This window comes from Amia ocellicauda, chromosome 22, assembly GCF_036373705.1.
Source record: "Amia ocellicauda isolate fAmiCal2 chromosome 22, fAmiCal2.hap1, whole genome shotgun sequence".
NCBI classification, from domain to species: Eukaryota; Metazoa; Chordata; class Actinopteri; order Amiiformes; family Amiidae; genus Amia; species Amia ocellicauda.
The window spans coordinates 19,286,789-19,314,218 of record NC_089871.1 but is presented as its reverse complement, the minus strand read 5'-3'; the positions used below and the strand labels follow the sequence as shown (position 1 = coordinate 19,314,218).

The 27,430-nt window shown below is 36.2% G+C and overlaps 1 protein-coding gene and 1 long non-coding RNA gene across 2 annotated transcripts in view; one reads left to right on the top strand and one right to left on the bottom strand.

The window, feature by feature from the left end:
• Positions 1-1,600: 1,600 nt before the first annotated feature.
• gipc3 (GIPC PDZ domain containing family, member 3) overlaps positions 1,601-27,430 on the top strand; it is a 63,186-nt gene continuing 37,356 nt past the window's right edge. The window contains exon 1 of the mRNA XM_066696331.1: positions 1,601-1,933. Within this exon, the coding sequence (XP_066552428.1) occupies positions 1,601-1,933 (333 nt within the window). The remainder of the gene's footprint in view (positions 1,934-27,430) is intronic.
• Positions 13,630-15,361, bottom strand: LOC136718242 (uncharacterized). Its single transcript, XR_010805266.1, has 3 exons — positions 15,225-15,361; positions 14,786-14,858; positions 13,630-13,868 (listed from the first exon to the last, which is right to left on the bottom strand). It is a non-coding gene; the product is annotated as an uncharacterized LOC136718242 (long non-coding RNA).

The window sequence follows — 27,430 nt, the reverse complement described above, 5'->3', positions numbered from 1 at the left end:
CACGGTGTGTTATAAATTAACAACCATGCTGACAGGTAGGCAGAGCCTCCCACTGTCCTGCACACAGCAATCCCCACAAACATCGAGACTGCTCCCCACAAACTTCTATAATCAACTCTATTATTTAACTGCACGTCTGTCATTTTAAACTTTAATTTATATTATGACTGATTAGTACATTTGTGCTGTATTTAGCACTTTTATTTTGCTATTGTATCCTATAGCCTAAGTCACCCTGGACAAGGGTATCTGGCAAGGGAATAAATAATAGTAATAATAAACTCTGCGCTTAGTACACTGATGTTTCCTCTTAAATTAGCATATTATTTAATCATTTCTCCTGTCTTTTGCAGACTGCACAGCACACACACAGCAGCTTGACAATGTTAACTATACATTTCTGTGCATTCTATTTCAATAACTAGTAAAGATTTTCAGTTAACTGGGATCACCGCTGTTAAGAGAAACGTCCACCATTTTATTTTCTTCAGGTGACTTAAAATTCCCAGAATGCAATGCGCAATTGATTAAATAAGGCCAGTGTTAGACCAGTCTAAGGTAAGACTTAGTTTATGTATATACAATTGGCCCCTTGAGCCATTTGGCCAAGAAGAATGGGTAACAATTACAGGAACCAGATTTGCAAAGCTGGTAGAGACTTACCTAAAACTCAGTTGTGATTGCTGCTAAAAGTGGTTCTACCAAATATTGATTGGGGTGAATGCTTATACAACCAGCACATTTCAGTTTTTATATTGAATTAAATGTATTTTCCCCCTTCGAGGTGTATGTGGTGTTAATCAATTTTAATTCCAGGATGTAACATAAGAAAATGTGAAAAGTCCTTGGGTGGTGAATACTTATGCAATCCACTGTATTATAAAACATTTCCCCCTACAAATGTGTCGTGTCTTTTTTGTTTCATACAAATTAAGAAAATTCTTGTAACCCAAGAAGCTGTTATATATGAGTGATCTCAGAACCTGAATAATACATTTCTGGAATCCAGTTTAATTGATAATTAAATATCTGGTTACACATATATCAGTGAAGTATGTTGACGAGAATAGACAATTTAAGAAGCAATGTTTTTATTGATTACTTTACACACCTCTATGCCACTGTAACAAATATTTATTTATATCACAAGGATTTACTTTATCAGTATAGTACACTGAATGAGAAACTTCCTGTGTTATTTTGAATCTAAAGTTTATGGCAGTATGAAAACAAAAACAGAAGACATTTCCTGAAAAATCAGATGGAAAGTAGTAAGCATAATAATCCAGCTCATGCACACCGTATTATGGATGCTTATACACCTGGATCCGTCTAGCTCTTTGCATCAACAACCCCTTTCCAGCCCGACAGACACTACAGGTTGATAGACTTGGTCTGTAACTTTTTCTTGTCATCTTATCAGATGCTTGCTAGTATGTTGTTTTTATAATCAGCTAAAGAATTCCACCCGTTCTCAGATATCACACATATGATCACCTGCTTTCTGGGTGTTGAGTTTCCTGCTTGCAGGGGTAACTTTAGCTTCTATCCCTTTATCCAGCCATGCTCATCATTAATTTAGCAGTAAGGCAGGCACTACATGCCTCTCTCAGTGTCGACAGGTAGCATGCTGCAGGGGACCAGGAGGAAGAAAAGAGATCTGGGGCCAATGCAGAACGGAGAGTCCATGAGCCCACAGGTACAGGGTCAAGAGGGAGCTGGGGAAGAGCCAAAACAGATGCCCCAGACCTCTGCTCCCCCACTTTCCCCATCTCCGCCACCTCCATCAGGGCCACCTCCCTGCTCGAGGCCCAGGCTTGTTTTCCACACGCAACTGGCCCATGGAAGCCCCACAGGCCGGATCCAAGGATTCACCAACGTCAAAGAATTATATGCAAAGATTGCTGAAGTGTTCAATATCAATCCCTCAGAGGTAGGCTTCTGTTTGTTCTATTTTTATATATAAAAAAAAAATCAGTTTTAATATTGGAAATAATGTGTTATATTTAAGTCATATGCTTTTCTAATTTGTTTTGAGTTACTGAAACTGGCAAAAAATAAATAAGTTATCTCCAGAAAATAGGAAATTGGAATATGCTAGTTTCAAGATTACCCATACTGGCTATATTCTGTGAGTGATCAAAATACTAGCAGGAGAACTTTACCAATTTACCAGGCAAGTTCACTTATACCATATCTGATAAAGTGTATATGGTTAATTGTATTGTGTGAATATAGAATGCAAATAGGCCATGGACTCCGATAACATTCCTGTAATATTAGTAATATTATTACCACTCAAACTTTGTAGCAGAATGGCTGCATTTAAAACTTCCACAATAATGTAGTACAATGTAAATTTTACTGCAGCAGGTTGGAAGCTTAATATTAAAAACCCAATAAGCTCCATAATATTGTCCCAAGTGCCAGAAATGAGAGGCTAAATAGAGCAATTTGAGTTTGAAAATCCTATAAATCCATATTTTTAGCAAACCGTGTATTTTGCATTCATCCCCTTATCAAAAATATCCGGTTGTATTGTCTGTGAAAAAAAAAAATGTTGAACACTTGTATTTCTGCAAAAATTCTCATCTTTTCAAAACAATACACATTTGCATTCAGACCTTGGATTCAAACCACTATTCTTATAGCCACAAATGAGCAACAAAACAATGAATCCAGATGACAGGTTCTCTGAAGAATTGGGCTAAGTGAGTGATGTCACATTTATGGATATGTCATGTGCACCTGATGAGTGTTTAATGAAGACATGCTGTATCTCCACACAACCAGACAAACCCTATCATTTAATGCAGTTTTGCTTAACAGTAATGCTCTTGTATGTGCAGCTTTTTTTGTTCCTTGATGTGTACATTACAGCCCTTTAAAATGTAGAAATTAAGTATTTTCACCCTTCATTTGAAGCAGTGTTATTCAGTGGTTAATGGAGTTTAATAAATATTGTTAATTCAACTATGTATTTATCTTTATATTTCCAGTGTTTGTTAAATACTGATTCAGCTAAGAGAAAACTGTACAATTAAGTAAAATCGGGGGATGTGTAAACATCTCCGTCTCCAATCATTCGATTGATTTCTATTTGAAAAAGCATTACATGTAGATTAATAAAACCATGATTTAGGAAATTCCATTTCCCCCTTAACTTTAATAATTTTAGTAATCTCTACTTGTTGCAAATAATGAATAAGTAAGGTGTATGGTATATTTCCACATTCAATTATATTATAAAAGCACTCTTAACTAGAAATACATGTAAAACTCATCAAATAATGTCAGATGGCTAAAGTCATTTCAGGGTTTCAGGATGCATCACGTCTTAACTTTATGAATAATAGAAGCTGCTAAAAAAAATCATATCATGCATTTCTTTCCACCTGTGTCTTATTGCCAGGGTAGCCTTTTGCTTTTGTAGATTTTCAATGTCTGTCACCCAGCTGCTGAATTTTGTTGTCTACAACTCATTGTATACACTCACCTAAAGGATTATTAGGAACACCATACTAATACTGTGTTTGACCCCCTTTCGCCTTCAGAACTGCCTTAATTCTATGTGGCATTGATTCAACAAGGTGCTGAAAGCATTCTTTAGAAATGTTGGCCCATATTGATGGGATAGCATCTTGCAGTTGATGGAGATTTGTGGGATGCACATCCAGGGCACGAAGCTCCCGTTCCACCACATCCCAAAGATGCTCTATTGGGTTGAGATCTGGTGACTGTGGGGGCCAGTTTAGTACAGTGAACTCATTGTCATGTTCAAGAAACCAATTTGAAATGATTCGACCTTTGTGACATGGTGCATTATCCTGCTGGAAGTAGCCATCAGAGGATGGGTACATGGTGGTCATAAAGGGATGGACATGGTCAGAAACAATGCTCAGGTAGGCCGTGGCATTTAAAGGATGCCCAATTGGCACTAAGGGGCCTAAAGTGTGCCAAGAAAACATCCCCCACACCATTACACCACCACCACCAGCCTGCACAGTGGTAACAAGGCATGATGGATCCATGTTCTCATTCTGTTTACGCCAAATTCTGACTCTACCATCTGAATGTCTCAACAGAAATCGAGACTCATCAGACCAGGCAACATTTTTCCAGTCTTCAACTGTCCAATTTTGGTGAGCTTGTGCAAATTGTAGCCTCTTTTTCCTATTTGTAGTGGAGATGAGTGGTACCCGGTGGGGTCTTCTGCTGTTGTAGCCCATCCGCCTCAAGGTTGTACGTGTTGTGGCTTCACAAATGCTTTGCTGCATACCTCGGTTGTAATGAGTGGTTATTTCAGTCAAAGTTGCTCTCCTATCAGCTTGAATCAGTCGGCCCATTCTCCTCTGACCTCTAGCATCAACAAGGCATTTTCGCCCACAGGACTGCCGCATACTGGATGTTTTCCCTTTTCACACCATTCTTTGTAAACCCTAGAAATGGTTGTGCATGAAATTCCCAGTAACTGAGCAGATTGTGAAATACTCAGACCGGCCCCTCTGGCACCAACAACCATGCCACGCTCAAAATTGCTTAAATCACCTTTCTTTCCCATTCAGACATTCAGTTTGGAGTTCAGGAGATTGTCTTGACCAGGACCACACCCCTAAATGCATTGAAGCAACTGCCATGTGATTGGTTGGTTAGATAATTGCATTAATGAGAAATTGAACAGGTGTTCCTAATAATCCTTTAGGTGAGTGTAAGTCACTTAGTTATTAATGGACACCAAACAAGCACGATGGGTCAAATGGCCTCCTCTCGTTTGTAAACTTTTTGTTCTTATTAGTCTGCAAATCAGCCAATTCCACCTCAAAAACATATTGCTGCACTCACATGAAATCAAAAGTTCAGTGAAGAGCAGTCTTGGATTCAAGGCCAGGACTCAAAAGGCCAAGGTCGAGGCCAGGGGCCACAAGGCCAAGCAGAGACCAAAGCTGGGAGCCTTTTAGGGCATTTTAAAAGACAAGGCCACAGTCATGCAGTTTATCAGTTGGGTTAGATGTAGACAGTTTTAATGAAATTTGTACAACTGTAACATAGCTCTGAGAAAAGCTGGTCTCCCATTCTTGCTCTGGATGCTCACATTTAAGCAATCGTTAGAATGCTTGCATATGTTGTAGCAAAATAAATGAAAATAGCTAATCAATGCAAAATATTGGCTAAACTCCAAACAATACTTTAGATTACTGTAAAAAATTATTCCAGTTATAATAATCACTAAATGTAATATCTGGCATATAATTCACATTTCTCTCCTTATAAAAATAATTGTATTTAATTATTTACATAATACATGACTATATCCAAATTCAACAATATCGAATGTAATCAATTATTTGTTCAATATGCTAATATTGTACACACATTAAAACAAAAAACCTACATTGGCTTTGTATTAGATTAACAATAATTGCATTGTAACATAACATTTATTATTATCAGGACATTGAATCGTACAGTGTCTTATTACTCATTACTAATATTATTGTTACTGCAGTATTTCTGACACTTGCTCTTACTAGTACTGAAGTTATTGTATATTGTAATTTATTGTAATTCATACCTTGCTCTTATTGTATTGTAATTCTTTATGTATATTTTGTATTTAATTTTAAGTCACCTTGGACAAGGTAATCAATCTGCTTAGAAAATATATATATATTAGATTAATGATACTTTTAAAAAGGAAACTAACAGCTCGGATTAGATGTATAAATAATCGGGAAGACAAAATAATCAGATTTACATAATTATTAACAGAAGACCAAATACATTATAGACAACTTATATTTTTATATTCTTATAGTTTTGTTTGTTTCAGTTTGCTTCAACTATATGTATCCATAAACATTTTAGTAGGCTAAATTGTTAAATTATTTTTAACACTAGAACCACCGACATTTTGTACTACATACAACCACCGCACTCTTATAAAACAGCTGTGTGACGTAAATGAAAAACAAAGTTGGTTAAAAATTAGGTTTACATATTAATATAACATTTTAAGGGCAGAATTATTGCATTTACATTGCACTCTTTTTTTTTCCTTTTTTTTTCCAAAACGAGCACATATAGGCTACATATACATGAAAATACTAATAATTTAAAAAAACTGCATGCCATAAACTGTGTAAACTGGTGTATCGGAATGCACATATCTTAGCAGACTCATACAATTATAAAACAAATAACCAGTGATAAAAATAGCATAAAATTGAAATATGACATTATGCACGTGAAAGTACTCTGGCTCTGTCTATTACTGCTGCGAATCAATACAGAAAACATGCTTTTCAACACTACAGAGCCCTATACTAATACAAAAGAATTAGCATCGATGATCAAAGTATTGATCCAAACCTGGGTTTCCAACATGATCAAGACTGAATTCCACAGGACAGTTAGAGCTGGTCAGGACAGCTATACGAGGTGCAAAACTGCCAATAATATAACTAATGATTATAATATTTGAATATATGGATGTGTAGATCACGTGTTTCAGCAATCAACAAAATTAGCCTTTAACTTTCACAATAACTAGTTTTATTACAAAACCTAGATTGTCGGCTATATTCAGTATAGACCACATAAACTGGAAGTCCAACAGTATTTATAACTTATTTTGATGAGTTTACAGCTGAAATGCCGTATATACGTATTTAACGCAAATATTCACATACGCAGAGATACTTTGAATTCCAAAGAGCTGCACAAAAAGTGGCTATGGCGGTTCTAGTGTTAAAAAAAGTGAAACATTCAGAATTACTTTTCCAAAGCATTTATATTCAGAAATATCAGATATTTAAATGATATGCTCAGGTTTAAGTCGACATACACATTTTTAAATCGCCTGTAAACTCCGTTATATTTGGATTACCACACATTGGAATCGTTTAGCAAACTGCACTACTCCATTCAAATGTGAATGTAGGAAACATCTGGATTTGTATTTATTGAAGTCATTAATATACATTTCAATAAGAAGGGGATGATCAAATTATGTATGGTACTGCAGTTTGTATCCAATCATGGGTTTGCAAAAGAGTGCGGCAAAAGAGGGGAAGTTTGCAAAACAGCTTATCTTGCGGATCCTTAACATGCCAGTATCTTTTTTAATGCTAATGTTAAGACAAATGCATTCAGTTAATATTAATAATTTCACTGGTTTCTTCAGCAGTGGTCAGAAATCTGGTTTTGGGGTGATATTAAGTTCTTAATCTCTACCCCATGGGTAATAACTAGGTCTAGTGTGTGATTGTGACAATGTGTGAGTCCTGACACGTGCTGAGCCAACAGGGACAGGAAACTAACAGTAAGGGGATTGCTTTTAATATGAATATGTATGTTAAAGTCCCCCAAAACAATGAGTTTATCATGGTGTATGACTAAATTAGATAAAAGACTAGTGGCCAGGTGGCCTATAAACCGCTATAAACTGAGGAGGAGGATTATGCCTAAATTCTACCTGGTGAATTTCAAAAGAAGTGCAGGAGATAACTGCACGTCTGTGCGGTAGATGGTGGCTAGGCCTGTTGGACGGATCTTCAGTCAGTAAGAGAAGTCATTAGGGGAGGCTGCTTTGCTAGGTAGTGAGTGGATGTATAAGATTGCAAGCTTATACATGGGAGAAGTGTGAGCAGGTAATTTCTATTTTGTAGTTTTAATTTATTAGATTGTTGAAGCGAGGGTCCCGAGAGGAAGGACTATGTATTTTATTGGATGCCCCCAGGAAGGGATCAAGGAATGGGGCAACAGAACTCAGTGGGAATGCATAAGGCATCCAAATGTTATTCCTGTTGGATTCATACAGTAAATCTTTAGAAAATCGGTGCCCATTATTGTAAAATATTGCCATATACAATATAAATACACTCACCTAAAGGATTATTAGGAACACCTGTTCAATTTCTCATTAATGCAATTATCTAACCAACCAATCACATGGCAGTTGCTTCAATGCATTTAGGGGTGTGGTCCTGGTCAAGACAATCTCCTGAACTCCAAACTGAATGTCTGAATGGGAAAGAAAGGTGATTTAAGCAATTTTGAGCGTGGCATGGTTGTTGGTGCCAGAGGGGCCGGTCTGAGTATTTCACAATCTGCTCAGTTACTGGGAATTTCATGCACAACCATTTCTAGGGTTTACAAAGAATGGTGTGAAAAGGGAAAAACATCCAGTATGCGGCAGTCCTGTGGGCGAAAATGCCTTGTTGATGCTGGAGGTCAGAGGAGAATGGGCCGACTGATTCAAGCTGATAGAAGAGCAACTTTGACTGAAATAACCACTCATTACAACCGAGGTATGCAGCAAAGCTTTTGTGAAGCCACAACACGTACAACCTTGAGGCGGATGGGCTGCAACAGCAGAAGACCCCACCGGGTACCACTCATCTCCACTACAAATAGGAAAAAGAGGCTACAATTTGCACAAGCTCACCAAAATTGGACAGTTGAAGACTGGAAAAATGTTGCCTGGTCTGATGAGTCTCGATTTCTGTTGAGACATTCAGATGGTAGAGTCAGAATTTGGCGTAAACAGAATGAGAACATGGATCCATCATGCCTTGTTACCACTGTGCAGGCTGGTGGTGGTGGTGTAATGGTGTGGGGGATGTTTTCTTGGCACACTTTAGGCCCCTTAGTGCCAATTGGGCATCGTTTAAATGCCACGGCCTACCTGAGCATTGTTTCTGACCATGTCCATCCCTTTATGACCACCATGTACCCATCCTCTGATGGCTACTTCCAGCAGGATAATGCACCATGTCACAAAGGTCGAATCATTTCAAATTGGTTTCTTGAACATGACAATGAGTTCACTGTACTAAACTGGCCCTCACAGTCACCAGATCTCAACCCAATAGAGCATCTTTGGGATGTGGTGGAACGGGAGCTTCGTGCCCTGGATGTGCATCCCACAAATCTCCATCAACTGCAAGATGCTATCCTATCAATATGGGCCAACATTTCTAAAGAATGCTTTCAGCACCTTGTTGAATCAATGCCACGTAGAATTAAGGCAGTTCTGAAGGCGAAAGGGGGTCAAACACAGTATTAGTATGGTGTTCCTAATAATCCTTTAGGTGAGTGTATATACCATCAGCAAGCAATAATTATAATCATACAAACATTTTCTTCAGTTTTCATGGTTTGCCTACTATGTTTTATTCTGAAATTAATTTGTAACAATTTGCATTAGATTATATAGTTGGGCACCAGACAGGATAAAGCCTACCACAATTAATCGTATATATAATGGATTAAACCATTTAAGAATAGTATAACACGAAAAGGTTACCAGGACATACACAGAAATACAAGACTCCTGACTACACCCTGTGCTGACCAGCCCCATAACACGAGACTTAATGATATCAAGGGTAGGTGGTAAAGAATCACAACTCTATATGGCATACATATATAAAGCAATTTCTGTTCATGATCAACATTAGCACATAGATTACACAGAAACCGTTTCATAAATATAATCACAATTCATGTTTTACGTTGCCCACCCAAAGTTCTATTAATCCAGAGTTTAGCCTAAATCACAAAAAATACATATGTATATAGCAATTCCCAAACATTACTCTTTATGATGACAAAAACAAATGTTTTCTGGGCCCAGATTAACCATACTCGAGTAGGTTTACAAATAAACAATAGGTTAATGAAACAAAAGAAACAAAATGACAGCAATAACACCTTTTAAAGTGCATGTAGCCATAGAGTGCAAATCGTTCAGCTTAAGTCAATGCAAACAGTAACGCCCTTCTTTTAAAGTGACGTATGCCATACATTTAAAGTGACGTATGCAGTAAATGCTATAAAGAGACAAGTGTCAGAGAATTAAACTAGTAAAAGTGCAAAGCATAGGCTAATAGACATTATACAACAAGCAAGTATACATTAGTATTCAGCACACAGGAAATGGAAGGAAAAGAACCGTATGTTTCACATCCAATCGAACAATTCACATAGAACTTCTATATAGGATATAGAATATAAGTCTTAAGCTTTCAAAGGAATTGAAAGAAAGGTCACTCCAACCGTATCCTGGGTTTCAGCATGTTACCAAAGTCCATGTGGACCTCTTCCGTTTTCCTCTTCGCAAGACTTTAACCCTCAATTCACTTCCGTCTTTATCCAGTTCAAGTACATTACAATTGTTTAAAACTTACAAGTCCATCTTCCTATATGGTTTCCCCAACTAATGCTGCTTTGTCCTTCACTTTGCAAATCCATTACACCACGTGGTATTAGAGTCCATTAAAACCCGCTTTTACATTTGATCTAGCGTCTTTCTCTCTAGGCGTCTCATCAGGCAACTCTAGATGCCTCTTTGTCATTCAGCGTCTCTCAAGGCGTCTCATCAGACAACTCTTTGGCTCTTAGCATCTTTTTATCTACTTCCTACATACCCCGGAAGCAAACAAAATCTTAAAGTGACAGGCGGACCGTCACAAATTTTACAATTTATATAATGTTTTTTATATTTACCGATAATAGTTTATAAATAATAGTGGAAATAGATTGAACTTAATTGGCAACCAATAACCTCTTAAGATCATAATGTTAATATTGTTTCACTTCAGAATAGGGTCTGTAAAAGCCTTTATTGGTGACCAATAAATTAAGATCTTAATTTATCTTAAACCAACATGTGTAATAAGGTCCCTGTAAAGCCTTATTCTCTGCCAATAGTATTAAATTGTTAGTGAACAATTCACGTAATATAAAGTGTTTTCTTATTTTTATAGGTGGCACAGCACCTCATGCTGGAGTGTTGGGTCAACATTTATTTTTAAAAGACAAAACAAATGAGTTTGTTCAGATTTTACTGGAATAAGAAAGTTAGAATTGATTTTGATTCCGAAAATCACATACTGAAAAGTTGCAGAAAATAGCACGAGACTCAGTGTGTGGTAGAAGGTTGATTCTTTATTCTGGCAGCTGCAGGGGAGCCTGACAGGAGAAGTTTCCTCAGACAGTCTCAACTATTCTGAGTTACATTTGGTATTTTATGGGTTGTGTACAACACAGAGAAGACAGTTATTTCCTTCTTGGTGCTAACAAGCTTACTCAGCAAATTGTAACCAATTAACATTTAATTAACATTTTACTTATGGCATAGACTATTTTTACAAGTTGCCACAGACAGACACAGGAGTGTACAGGTGAGAGACAGCCATCTTGTTGTTTGACTAGTTTCAGACCAGTCATAGCATTGGTCATTTTGTTTCAAGTTTGCCTTAATTGAAGTTAGCATTGGTCTGTACTTTGCCTAAATTTAAGTCAAATGAGTTCAGCTGCTGAGTTGGTGAAAGTAAACAGGTAGTCAAGGACTAGCAGGAATTCTGTTGCAGGTGGGGCCAGTTAGGTGTGAATTGGGGACAAGTAGACAAAAGCTTCTTAAAGCAGCTGTTGAAAAAGAGCTATGCTGTTTCTCGGTCACAGAAAGTTAAGCAGTTGACTAGGGATCTGAAACCAAGAGACCAAGAGGAGGAAAAAAAAAAAAAAAAAACATTAAGAAGCATGTGGCCACTACAGTATCAGGTTTGCAGAATAATTGCCTTCCTGGATGAACTCTTCCAAGATTTCATTTGTGAACGTTGTTGGCAGGTTGAAATCCTAGAGATCAAGGTTCGTGATCTTGAGGCTCAGCTTGTTGATCTGCGCTGAATTAGTGATGTAGAAGAATTGGTCAATCAGCCCATAAGAGAGATGGTGTGCATGCCAAAACCTAGGAGATTTGGGACCTTAGAGCAGGAAAGTGTAGAAAACTGCTTGGTTACAGTAGGTTGTAACCACAGAAAATGGTGAGCACAACCCCTAGAGACACCCTAAGAGCTGGAATTGCCCAACAGGTTCCAACTGCTGGACACCAAATTGGACAGTGACAGCTCAGAGGGTGATGGGAGGGCAGTTGAGCACCAGAGCACATGCCCGTAACCAGGGGGGAGTTCGGGTAGTTCGAACGACCCCCCCCTTACTGCCAAAGGTCCAGAATTTAAGTCCATTTTTTTGTATTCATTAATATCATGAGTATTACATGCGCAGCCAGGGCTGGCCCTATAGGCGGAATAGGCAAATGCTAGGGGCGCCGTCCGTCCATAGGTGCGCCTGAATGAGTGAAGATTTTATTTTTATTTTTTATGTAATGTTAAGGAGGTTTGTTGCACTCAGTGCTTGTTATTGTGTGGAACCAAGTCACAGCAATTCCTGGTTATAACCAATATATAGCCAATGGGATGTGATGTGAGTGAGTTGATTGCTTGCAGATTCCCTGTCCGGCGTCAGTAGTCTAGATGGCGGCATCACTTACTATTTTGACAGCCGGAAGTCCCGCCCTCCCTTGTCAGCCATCTTGGATGGCAGCCATTTGTAAGGTCATAGGTCATCTGGTAAGATGGTAGCCATCTTGGATGGCAGCCATTTGTAAGGTCATAGGTCATCTGCTAAGATGGTAGCATTCTTGGATGGCAGCCATTTTTAAGGTCATAGGTCATCTGCTAAGATGGTAGCCATCTTGGATGGCAGCCATTTGTAAGGTCATAGGTCATCTGGTAAGATGGTAGCCATTTTGCTAGGGTGACATCCATCATGGTGAGGATCCGAGGGTACCTCACCCTGCTGGTTTGAAGGTGTAATGTTTAATAGCATAAACTGTGTTTTTAAGGTTATATTGTTTTATGATACTGTTTTAGTAAATTAAAAAATAAGTTTTAAATACGTATATACTTCTAAGGTTATATTGTTTTATGATACTGTTTTAGTAAATAAAAAGAGAATAAGAAAAGTTTTAAATACATATATATTAGGTTATATTGTATACATTTGAGAAAAATAAAAGTTGTAAATACACATATGTATTTTATTTTAGATTATAATGTTTGATTATACTGTTTTAGTAAATTAAAAAATAAGAAAAAAAATTTTTTATATATATTTAAGGTTATATTGTTTTATGATACTGTTTTAGTAAATTAAAAAAGAAAAATGAATATTTACCCAGAGTGGGATTTGAACCCACATGGACATATGTCCATGTGTTTGTAGTTTATATGTTTTATGATTAGGCTTAGGATGATACTGTGTTGGCAAAATAAAAAGGTAAGAAAAAATCTATGAAGAAATGTATAGACTTACATATATTGCATGTCATTACATACATATTTAAGCAAACACAGATAAACACACATGCCTATATCTCTTTAGTTTATATTTATCAATAGACACTAAAGACAAATACACCACTTTTCTTAGAGAACAACAGTGAAATGTATAGAATTATATCTGTACATTTTGACCAGCCCTGTATTACGTTACATTAGTGAATGCTCAAACGTAGCCTTAACATGTATCATATTTAAGAATATATTGAATTTAATTTCATTACACATACATATATATATATATATATATGTTTTATTTATCAATAGACACTAAAGACATGTACAGCACTTTTCTTAGAGAGACACAGTGAAGCACTATTTGTGAGTACTCATATGTATAAAATAATATATATGTATATATAATATCATTTGTTTGTGCTCAAATGTATATAATTAATAAAATACACACACACACACACAATTGTGACTTTTATTGTGACAAACAAGCATTTTACAACATGGAACATAGTCAGAAGTAGAAAAAGATACTCCACAAAATGTTGTACAGATAATTAATTTCTGGTTCACAACACCAACATTGGACAGAAAGAAACACTGACCTGTACGGAGTAATGTCATTCCATAACATTTCCAGCATATTCCATATATATTCTATTAAGTCTTTCACTGTTGGCTTCTTTTTCAAAGTTATACCTGATTCTGGCAACAAAGTACATCAGGTATCTATTGTAAATAAAGTGAGAAACACTTAAGTTTATATTCCTTTGAAAATACCTTATTTTTCAAACCTACAAATACCTGGTGACAGCTGCAAGCATGAAACACATACAAAACACAGAAATAAGGACCACACTGCAAGGATATAATAAGCACAAATGGTATTTTACTGCAAATTTTAAGTTTTGTAAAATTATTTATATAACTTCTAGGAGTAATCTGCAAACTACATAGTGAAAATGCAATCAGTCTTCAGGAAACACATACAGCAGACAGAAATAAGCACAACGTCATATTTATACGACCCAAAACTGCATTCTACTAAACCCTGAAACTCTGAAAAATCACTAAAAACTCTATGTTTTGTAAAATGGCTTATTTCACAGACACAGAACCAAACAGGCTCACCCTCAACATAGTCCAACACTTACACAAAGTATGATGTAAACTTAAAGGTTTACCAGTAGTACAGGGCTATTATTAATCTATTCATGCAACTTTTAGACACTTGTCTAATACAGAGCTAACAACGGCATTGAGAGCGGGTAGCAGGGCTTAGACAATGCTGTGCGCTGGGGTTTAAAATGACTCTGTAGGCCAGGGCTTCAAAACCTTACCCCATTTTAACATGGTCAAATTAGCCTCCAACCCCTAAAATACTAAGACATGTTTTTTGTATCATATGTATCATGTTGTATTACTATGTACATTAATGTGGTTTATACTTTTGATTTAATTTGACATAATTTTATCATATTTTTAATTACAAATTCATATATATAACAAATACTGTATAATAATACATAATAATGCAAAAACATATTAAGCAATCATATTTTTACTTAATTTAATAATAATAATAATAATAATAATAATAATAATAATAATAATAATAATTTAAAAACATATTAAACAAAACTCACCCTCACTCACAACCGCAAGATGGGGAACCTCTGCTGTAGACCCTCATCCACTCTGTCAACAGTTTGTAGGTGACTTGTAACACAAGGGAAGAAACATGAAAACTCAGTCTTGGTGGGGTGTTTCTGTCCAGTGGTCTGATCTGATACAACTTTCTACTACATTTCATACTCTATTAAAACAGAACAAATTAGTAGTTAATTAAAAAAGTGTTAAATCTGCTACTCTTATGAGTGTCTCTACAGCCCCTCATTGCTCCCTTGCATTACAGAGCATGACACGTGCTCTTCACATTGAAATTCACATTCATGTTGATGTAGGACTCGTCAACACAAAAATGTACAAAAATACATGAAATACGTAAACAATACAAACATTAAGAACAGAAACCACTTTCAATCGGACATTTCACAGTATAGAAATTAAATAAGTTTGAATTACCTCATGGCTTTCCTCAGGCTCGGAGCCAGGCCCGGTCTTGCCATCAGCGTCAGAAGCTGAGCGCTCTGTGTAAGATTCAGAGTATAGTTCATCTGTGAGCGGTGGAGAGGGGAAAGGGAGATGCAGAGCAGGCAGAGTGTCTGTGAGACGGGTCTCTGTCCTGCTTGTCCTGCAGAGCTTTTCTTATCTGAAATGGCACTGGACACACCCAAAGCAGCAACGCCCCCAGACAGCAGGTCCTTAAGAGAGGACACTGTCAAATTTAACATTCAATAAAAGTCCACTGTTTTGACCATTTTCAGTTAATCAGTTACATAATCCTCAGCATCAAATGCATTGAGACCGTACACAGCTTTCAGATGACTTGTACTTTAAGATATGTTGTATATTTAGGCTACCCTGTTATTGCTTGAATAAAATGTTATTTTATGAGAGCAGTAAGAAAAAGGGGGAACAAAGATATATAATTGAATTAATAATTTTAAGCACTCTTGCTTTAAGAAATAACTAAGATGAAGGCCTAAACTGGCTATCTAGTAACTGTTTAAAAATAAATGGTTTTCTGTGAGTGTGCTAAAGAATTGAACTTCTCATTTCTGTCATTACAGTGAACTAACTGGAATACGTACTATACACCTAACAATTGCTTAGAATGAAATGCTTTTCTTTATGAAATGTAAGATGAGTGCTCAGAATAATTAGACATCTATATTTCGACCCGGGCTTGATTATGTTGACAGTTTATGGCTGTGCTTTGCCATTAATCCAGATTTCACCTTGTTCTCTATGGGTTGGTTTCAGAGCATGATTAGCACTAGTTTAAGTACATTACTCAGAATATGGCACTCACCATTGTTTGGTATACAAAATGATTTAGCCTGAAGGACAATAAACCATTGGTATATAGTACTATACTAGGTTAGCAAAAGTAATTTACCCATGTACATAAACAACTTACAGTCTGAATTAAACCTTCTTGGCTCTGTCTCACATGTACCAACTTTTAAAATCTCAATTTGACTTACTAGTAAAAGTTACAAAGTGAGAGGGATTTAACCAAAGACAATGAACTGTCTATTTTTTTAATTAAACCTTAATCATTTTTGCCATTTTCAATATGTTGAATACCTAAAATGTGCACATAACAGAAATATTTACACAGAAATGTGTTTCCTTATGAGACTAGTGAAGGCTTAAAAGTGATAATAATAAAAATAAAGAAATGTGTCAATATTGGTCTCTTAAAGGGAACTGTATAGAAACAACTCATTTGTGCTATTAAAATAAGTAAACTGAATATGGCACACAAAGACTGTGCGGCAATAATTAAACTGCTCTGTAGTAAAAGCCATGAAACCAGGTCTGATTACATATTCCTTCTTTTATTGTTATTCTTAGTTTTCTCTGGAGAAGGGCAGCAAATACTTATCAGATTGGGTGGGAAACGGCAGAGCCCTGAATGCGGTTATCAGTAGCAAGTGATGGCTAGGTTCCAGATAAGGCCCTACAACCAGGCATGGCCATAACACCCCAACGACAGAGCCACAGAGATCTAGTTTATGTAGCAGGTCTACGAACCCAGTACTCAAGAGTGTTTTTTTTTAATTATTTAAAACAGTCCTATACTTTCTCACTCTATATTGATACATGTACATTAAGTAAAAAAATAAACACACTTTGATGTTGTGGTATTGCATGAGCATTTCACTTCTTTTCTATGGATTATATCTACTTAGAAATGTTCAGTCCTGATCATTTAGACAATCTCATTCTTAAACATGAACTATTTATCTAAATTGTGTATATATGGATTACCTTTAAATATATGTATATCTTACTGTCTGTCTGTCTAAATGGAATGAGTATTTTGTACTTTATTATTTTACCATGCTACACTTACTATGCTCTCTTGTAATCTTAGTCTGTATTGCAGTTTGGGGTGTACAGTATTTCACCCTATTCAAACAAAACAGTTATTCAGTTATGAAATCTTCAGATGACCATTTTTTGTTCTAAAACAATGTAAACAAGTTCAAATCGTTTTAAAAACATGTCAAGGTAAACATGTTTATACTGGTTTATCCACAGAGAGATATATGACTGGCACAGGTATTCTTCTAGCACATGTACACCTAACAAAGAACCATAACATGGCATGATGATAAAACATGATATACATAGAACTTTAAGTGATATAACACCATGGTTTTGTGTAGAAACAATGAATGGTCATGTTAGCACCGAAGGCTTTTGAAGTAGGAGGGGAGGACTTTGTTTGATAATTGTAGTAAAGAAACTGAAACTTTGAAGGCAATTATTTCTGTCTCTGTGAAGAGTAATATGTCCAGGCTAGCCTTGTCCCTCTGTATGTCTGGCTTCCTGTAGGAGATTTCAGACCAAAGCTGCTACACTGTCCTCTCACTCTTGAGCTGGAAACTGCTGCTCTGACTGCTTCTCTAAGCTTTTCCAAAGGCACTAAATCATTGTGGGTCTAAACTTCATCCTGTGTCTAGAGATGCTCTTGATTCCTTCATGTGAATGGAAACTATTCACTCCATTATAGAACAAATAACATATCAAAGGTCATATTTGGTCATAAAGTCATGGCCTTACGGGGTAAACCATGAAATATTGTACTAACTAATGGAAAAAACTGTATTGTGGGTTTCTAAAATTCATGAAAATATACTATATATTAAACACAGTGACACTTGGGAACTATTAAAATATGTCATTAGCTTTAATGTAATTATAAATATTGTCTACCAGTAGTTTTGATACACACATTGTCTTTAAATGTCATACATGAGCTGATGTCCTTAATAATAATAATAATAATAATAATAATAATAATAATAATAATAATAGAGAAAGTCAAGAAACAAACACAATGAATGAAAGAACCCAACACACACAATAACCTATTTAACCTATCCACAGAAGGTGACTAGTAAGCTTTTCTCATGAATGTTTTAAAATCAGGATTTGGTATAGCTGTAATGTTGTTCTCTACTTGTTAGTACATTTGTTCAAATCATTAATAGCCGTGAAGCATTCCTAGTGTGAAATACATAGAGGCACTAAACTATCTCAGTCAAGTGAAAATAGGTACACTACATAGAATGGGATATATATTTTTTTCATTTTGTGTGTTGGGTTCTTTCATTCATTGTGTTGTTTCTTAACTTTCTCTATTATTATTATTATTATTATTATTATTATTATTATTATTAAATTAAGTAAAAATATGATTGCTTAATATGTTTTTGCATTATTATGTATTATTATACAGTATTTGTTATATATATGAATTTGTAATTAAAAATATGATAAAATTATGTCAAATTAAATCAAAAGTATAAACCACATTAATGTACATAGTAATACAACATGATACATATGATACAAAAAACATGTCTTAGTATTTTAGGGGTTGGAGGCTAATTTGACCATGTTAAAATGGGGTAAGGTTTTGAAGCCCTGGCCTACAGAGTCATTTTAAACCCCAGCGCACAGCATTGTCTAAGCCCTGCTACCCGCTCTCAATGCCGTTGTTAGCTCTGTATTAGACAAGTGTCTAAAAGTTGCATGAATAGATTAATAATAGCCCTGTACTACTGGTAAACCTTTAAGTTTACATCATACTTTGTGTAAGTGTTGGACTATGTTGAGGGTGAGCCTATTTGGTTCTGTGTCTGTGAAATAAGCCATTTTACAAAACATAGAGTTTTTAGTGATTTTTCAGAGTTTCAGGGTTTAGTAGAATGCAGTTTTGGGTCGTATAAATATGACGTTGTGCTTATTTCTGTCTGCTGTATGTGTTTCCTGAAGACTGATTGCATTTTCACTATGTAGTTTGCAGATTACTCCTAGAAGTTATATAAATAATTTTACAAAACTTAAAATTTGCAGTAAAATACCATTTGTGCTTATTATATCCTTGCAGTGTGGTCCTTATTTCTGTGTTTTGTATGTGTTTCATGCTTGCAGTTGTCACCAGGTATTTGTAGGTTTGAAAAATAAGGTATTTTCAAAGGAATATAAACTTAAGTGTTTCTCACTTTATTTACAATAGATACCTGATGTACTTTGTTGCCAGAATCAGGTATAACTTTGAAAAAGAAGCCAACAGTGAAAGACTTAATAGAATATATATGGAATATGCTGGAAATGTTATGGAATGACATTACTCCGTACAGGTCAGTGTTTCTTTCTGTCCAATGTTGGTGTTGTGAACCAGAAATTAATTATCTGTACAACATTTTGTGGAGTATCTTTTTCTACTTCTGACTATGTTCCATGTTGTAAAATGCTTGTTTGTCACAATAAAAGTCACAATTGTGTGTGTGTGTGTGTGTGTATTTTATTAATTATATACATTTGAGCACAAACAAATGATATTATATATACATATATATTATTTTATACATATGAGTACTCACAAATAGTGCTTCACTGTGTCTCTCTAAGAAAAGTGCTGTACATGTCTTTAGTGTCTATTGATAAATAAAACATATATATATATATATATATGTATGTGTAATGAAATTAAATTCAATATATTCTTAAATATGATACATGTTAAGGCTACGTTTGAGCATTCACTAATGTAACGTAATACAGGGCTGGTCAAAATGTACAGATATAATTCTATACATTTCACTGTTGTTCTCTAAGAAAAGTGGTGTATTTGTCTTTAGTGTCTATTGATAAATATAAACTAAAGAGATATAGGCATGTGTGTTTATCTGTGTTTGCTTAAATATGTATGTAATGACATGCAATATATGTAAGTCTATACATTTCTTAATTGATTTTTTCTTACCTTTTTATTTTGCCAACACAGTATCATCCTAAGCCTAATCATAAAACATATAAACTAAAAACACATGGACATATATATATATATATATATATATTAATTTTTTACTTTTCTTATTTTTTAATTTACTAAAACAGTATAATAAAACAATATAACCTTAGAAGTATATGTGTATTTACAACTTTTCTTATTTTTTAATTTACTAAAACAAATCATTAAACATTATAACCTAAAATAAAATATATAAAAAATATTTTCTTATTCTCTTTTTATTTACTAAAACAGTATCATAAAACAATATAACCTAATATATATCTATTTAAAACTTGTCTTATTTTTTAATTTACTAAAACAGTTTCATAAAACAATATACCCTAATATATATCTATTTAAAACTTGTCTTATTTTTTAATTTACTAAAACAGTATCATAAAACAATATAACCTTAGAAGTATATATGTATTTAAAACTTTTCTTATTCTCTTTTTATTTACTAAAACAGTATCATAAAACAATATAACCTTAGAAGTATATACGTATTTAAAACTTTTATTTTTTAATTTACTAAAACAGTATCATAAAAAAATATAACCTTAAAAACACAGTTTATGCTATTAAACATTACACCTTCACACCAGCAGGGTGAGGTACCCTCGGACCCTCACCATGATGGATGTCACCCTAGCAAAATGGCTACCATCTTACCAGATGACCTATGACCTTACAAATGGCTGCCATCCAAGATGGCTACCATCTTAGCAGATGACCTATGACCTTACAAATGGCTGCCATCCAAGATGGCTACCATCTTACCAGATGACCTATGACCTTACAAATGGCTGCCATCCAAGATGGCTACCATCTTTCCAGATGACCTATGACCTCTGCACGCACTCTGCACTGGGCAAGAGCGGCACTGTGTACTGTCAAAAACACAAACACAGCTATTCGGTTTTCCTGATTTCTATACATAAGCAACTAAAACGTGCATCGTTTGTCGTGTGGACAGATGTCAACCTCGCACACACGACCGGGGTGTCATGGTGCCATAGCTTGTGTTCACCTAGAACCTAGATTTTTCACTGGTGATATGTGGTTGTGAAGCAAAGATATGTTTGAGTCCAAATCTGCCTGATTTCATGGAGATTTTGAGCTGTTTTTTGACTTCGAAATGACTCAGAATCGTGCATTTCAGGTCTCCAGCTGTCAAAATCTTCTGGGGGACCCCCAGACCCCCCGCCCTGAATGACTCAATCGTCTTCGCCCTCATTTTTCAACACTAATTTTGTGCAGTGCACAATGGGACAAAGGGAAATGGTACAGACTTTAATCTAATAAGACACAAAATGCTTGAAAGTTTCTATTATGTTTATCTATATGACTACAATAATCTTTAACAAATTAAAATGTAAGTGGTTTAAAACCATTTTAATACAAATATGTACATTTATTTAACCATTTTATTTTTGTACTTTGTGAAATTAATGTACTACATATAAGCACGGGGTATATTACTAATTCACAGATTTAGTCCATGTCTGGACCTTGACTATACCTTGACTAAGAAATTTGGACCCTGACACAAAATAATTGACTACCCCTGTTGTAGAACATTGCTACATTATGCATATTGCATAATATCTGTAATATCGTTTTTTCATGCAATACTTTTTTTATACTGTATTTATAATTCATTTTATGTCACTTGTTTCTTTAATACTGTTTTTATACTGTTTGTGTGGAGTTTTTGTTTCTAAAATAAAGAAAAGACATAAAGCTATGCAGTCTGTGTGAGTGTATGAACACAATGATCTGTGGTGGAACTGACTGCGACCAGTTAAAATCTTGCCTAGGGCACCAAATTGGTCAGGGCAGCAACTGACCTGTGCAACCTGTGCGCAGCAACTGACGTTATGCACTCATAGCAAAATCTGTGAGGCCAACGACATCCAGCTGGATAGTGAGTATGGGGCAAAAAGAGCAGGAGAGATGGAAGAGAAAGCAGGCAGCAGCGTCATTGTCGCAGAATATTGAACATATGTTCAAAAAGACTGCCAAACAGGGTAAGGTTGTTATATTTACTACCTAACCTAACCCTTGAGATAGCTAACGCTAACTACGTGCTACCTAACAGTCGTCCACCCCACAGGAGCAGAAGGTAGCTAATGTTTTTACTCGTGTGTGTCTGTGTCTGTCAGGATTACGCAAAAACTACAAGACCGATTTTCACAAAACTCAATGGAGGGGTGTAGCATGGGTAAAGGAAGAACACAGTAAATTCTGACCATTATCCATCCAGTGGAACTAGCTAGCTACAGTGACCGATTCCGAAGGTTTTTACCCTGAATAAGTGTGATGTGTGTTCCTCTGTGTCGACTCTCCATTCACGTGTGTGTGTGTGTGTATGTTTGGACTGAAAAAGGTGGAACATTATCTTGGAAAGCAATTTGACAACATTGTAGTAAATATTTTTAGGTGCATCAAAAAGCGTGCTCGTTAAGATACCAGCAGACAAGCTACTCCAGCACAAATTAGTGCATAAAAAGTCACCAAAATTAAGTATTTGAATCTCATAATTACATACAAAATGAGGGGAAAAACTGCAAAAAGGTCCACTCCCCCCAAGAAGAGGGAGGTAGTTATAGTAGACGACTCAGTTCTTAGAGGCGTAGATCACACGTAGATCACTAGTTTTAGTGATAAGGAGACCCGCATGGTACCGTGCCTGCCTGGTGCTGAGGTTGCAGATCTCCCTAAACTAGTAGACGGGTGTTGTGGGGTGGCCAGGAATGGATGCTCAGAGACAGACTGCAGGTACAAAAACAAGATTTTTATTAATAAAACAAAGGAAAGAGTCACAAGGGCCAACCAAAAGATAAATAAACAATAACAAATAAACAAAACAAAAGACACAGGCTGGACAGTAGACTTCACTGTGTATGAACAAGACTAACACAAACAAAACAGCAAGCCCAAAACTCATTACTCATTACTCATTACTCATTACTCATTACTCATTACTCACACCCACACCCACACCCACACCCCACTTCCTAATGAGCAGCAGAGGCCTCCTTTTATGGCAGGTGGCTGTTGTTGATTGACCTTAATTCGATCGATCACCCCAACCACCTGCAGTCTATGAGCAGGCAGGCAGGTACAATTAACCCCCTCCCTACCACAACAGGCTCCTGGCAAAAGCCGGGGGGAATCCATCCACATTGGAAAAGGTAGGGTAGAGGTTCTGCAAGACAAATTTAAAGAGTTAGGAACAAAACCAAAGAGCAGAACCTCCAGGGTAGTTTTCTCTGAAATACTTCCAGTACCACATGCATGGCCAGGGAGACAGGCTGAGATTAGAAAGTTTAACACGTGGTGAAATATTGCTGTAGGGAAGAGGGTTTTAGGTTTATGGAGCATTGGTATTTCTTGTGGGATAGATGGGACCTGTACAGACCAGACAGTCTACATCTAAACAGAAGGGGGGCTAATGCATTGGGAAAGCGTATGTGCAGAGTGATTGAGAATCTTTTAAACTAGGGACCAAGGGGGCAGGGAGCTATGATAATTGGAGATGTTCCACTAAGGAAAGAAAACCAGGGGAAACTGCTAGTAGGAAAGTCCTGAAATGTTTCTACCTCAATGCCAGGAGTATAAGGAACAAGATGTTAGACCTAGAAGCCACAGTGCTGGCATGTGACTATGATGTTGTAGGAGTGACGGAAACATGGCTTACAGAAAATGATGGGCATAAATACAAGTTGAAAGGATACACACAATTTAGGAGATACAGGCAAAATCAAAGAGGGGGTGGGGTAGTATGTGTGAAAAATGACATTGAGGCAGAAGAACTCAAATTAGATCCCAGTAATGGAACACAATCTTTGTGGGTCAAACTTTTGAACAAGAGATCCGGAGGATTAGTGGTTGGAGTGTGTTACAGAACACCCAGCTTGGATATTCAGAAAGATGTTGCATTGTACAATGTAATCAGGACATGTAGCAAGGATGTGGCTGTTATAATGGTGATTTCAATTTCCCAAACAGACTGGCAAAGCCCAGAAGCAGAAATAGAAATGGTGGAGATGGTACATGACTGCTTTCTAACTCAATTTGCCAGGGAACCAACCAGGGAGAGTGCATGCATTGACTTGATATTTTCAAATGACCAAGAGGGACACTAGTTAGAGATCCAATGGCAAACTGATCACAATATGGTTAGCTTTGAAGCATTCTTTCAAAAAACAAGGACCAAGTCTAAAACAATGGTCTACAATTTTAGAAAAGCAAACCTTGAAGGTATGAGGCGGCACTTGGAAGAGGTAGACCGGAGCACACTGGATACAGATTCAGTTGAAAATGGATGGTTATATTTTAAGAATATACTACAGCAAGAGGTCAATAAAAGGAGGAAGTGAAACAGATAAAGGGAAAAAAAGTATCTTGGAAAATGAACAAAATATGGCAAATGTACTAAATGAGTATTTCACAGAGCTTTTTACAAAAGAAAAACTGAGAACAACATGCCACATTGATTGGACAAACAGTCCAATCAAACCCTAAGAGAGATCAGGATAAATGAGGAGGAGGTACTAAAGGGATTAGCAGAATTAAAAGCAAACAAATCACCTGGGCCAGATGGTATATTTCCAACAGTACTTAAAGAAATTAAGAAAATGTATAGGCCGCTAACTAAAATATTCCAAAAGACCCAACAGGGGATGTGCCAACTGACTGGAAGACAGCAAATGTCATACCAATCCACAAGAAAGGGGACAAAACTGAGCCAGGAAATTACAGACCAATCAGTCTCACCTGCATCACTTGTAAAATGTTGGAGAAAATGATTAGACAGAAAATAGAGGAGCATATTAATGAAAACCATATTCTTGGAGATAGTCAACATGGGTTTAGACGAGGCAGATCATGTCTTACTAATTTATTGGAATTTCTCAAACATGCAACTGCAGCTGTAGATCATTTGAAAGCATATGATATGATATACTTAGATTTTCAAAAAACTTTTGATAAGATTCCACACCAAAGACTAATCCTCAAATTGGAAGCTGTAATTCAGGGTAATGTAAGTAGATGGATTATGAACTGGTTGATATATAGAAAACAGAGGGTGTCGATTAGAGTATTTGCTTCTAACTGGAGTGAGGTTATTAGTGGACTGCCACAGGGATCAGTACTAGGGCCTTTGCTTTTTCTAATCTATATTAATGATCTGGACTCTGGCATAGTTAGCAAACTTGTCAAATTTGCAGATGATACTAAAACAGGTGACTCAGCAGATACAATCTCGGCAGCAGAGGTTATTCAAAGGGACTTGGATAATATTCAGTTGTGGGCTGACACCTGGCAGATGAAATTCAATGGTGGACAAGTGCAAGGTATTACATGCAGATAACAAGAATGTCCACTATAATTACATTATGGGAGGAATAGAACTGGAAGAAGTAACGCATGAGAAAGACCTAGGAGTCTATGTGGACTCCTCACTTTCCGCATCCAAACAATGTGGGGAAGCAATTTAAAAGGCAAACAAAATGCTAGGGTATATTGTAAAAAGTGCAGAATTTAGAACAAGGGAAGTAATGTTAAGACTGTACAATGCACTAGTTAGACCTCATCTGGAATACTGTGTACAGTTCTGGGCTCCACACTTCAAGAAGGATATTGCTGCTCTAGAGGCAGTTCAAAGGAGAGCAACCAGACTCCCTTCAGACCTAGAATAAATGTCCTACACGGAGAGACTGAGGGAACTGAACCTTTTCACCCTGGAACAGAGGAGACTACGTGGGGACTTTATCTAAGTCATCAAAATCATTAAAGGCATCGACCATATCAAACCAGAGCTTTTCCAGATCAGTAGGGACACATGCACCCGGGGACACAAATGGAAATTGGGCTTCAGGGCATTCAAAATGGAAAACAGGAGACACTTCTTTACACAGACAGTAGTCACAATCTGGAAGAAACTCTCCAGCGGAAAATTTGGGAACATTTAAAGTCAGACTGCATATGATCCTTGGATCACTAAGTTATTAATGGACACCAAACGAGCACGATGGGTTGAATGGCCTCGTTTGTAAACTTTCTAATGCTCTCTTATGTTCTTATGAATTAATAACCTCTTGGTCAAGGATGCTAACACAGCAAGTTTTGTTAAACAAGATGCAGGACAACAGAATGCAGAGATAACTATATTTGAAATGATAGAAATAATCTATAGTGTTGAGATGGCTGTGCCAGCCCTTGCCAGGTCCAAAGAGTAACAGAAATATGAAATTTAGTTCTTCACATACCTACCATACAGTGAGACAGTTCAAATGATGCAAATGTTTTTGATGCAGATTGCAGATTGCAGATTGCAGCTTGTTCCCTCTTTTTAAATGTCAGATTGTTTACTTGCACAAAAAATCTTCACTACACATTCATTGTCTGTTTTTGGAAAGGATGCAAGAAAAACACAACACCACACATCCTGAAAGACTGAAATAGTACACATGCCATTATGAGTTTTACATTTTAAAGTGTTACATTTTACATCTACACTAATTGCAACACAAAGACACACACAAAACCATTTTTAAAAATGATGGGTGTGAATACATTTGACTTCCTTTTTGTAATGCATGTATTTCATGAAATAGTGAATAGTGAGTAAACATGTTTTCCAATTGTATTGGTAAATCAGTATGGGAGTATGAATGGGAGTAGTTCATATCTTCTCTGTCTTCATTATTTCATGTCCTGTGTGTTTTTTTGTCGTAAGTTGCAAAACCACTATTATCAAGTACATAGCTGCTGAAAAGTTTCTTTAAATTTATTGTGAAGTACCATGCATAGAAGGTTCTGCATAACTAAGGATCAGATACAAAATGTTTTCCCGAGATAATACACCGCTAATACATGTATAAATACAACTATAATAAATCAAAATAAGAATAGATTCAACATCTACATTCTGAAGAAAAAAAAAAATAACACCCTCAATACCACCTCCCTCCAGAACTACCAGAGCTCTTCCTTCTCCCCTTCCTCTCAAATAATATCACTATGTAACACAATTTTTGTTCCCGGGCAGTAAGTGTTATTTCATAATTGCTTATGTCTCAAAAGTATAGAAAGTGGGTATTATTCCCCACAAACTTTGCTTTTGTGACCAGGACAATGATATTTTGAAATTCACCTAATGAGAAAACAGGCGAATGTGTCTTTTTGTTCACATAAAGTCAGAAATTCGCCAATTTAAATACTAAATACTTGGTATAAACAAAAGTATAATTTTATTTTCAGAAATACATACATACACAGAAAGGCCTATATGACAGTTACATATGGGCAACACATTTTGACAACATTCAAATCATAAGAG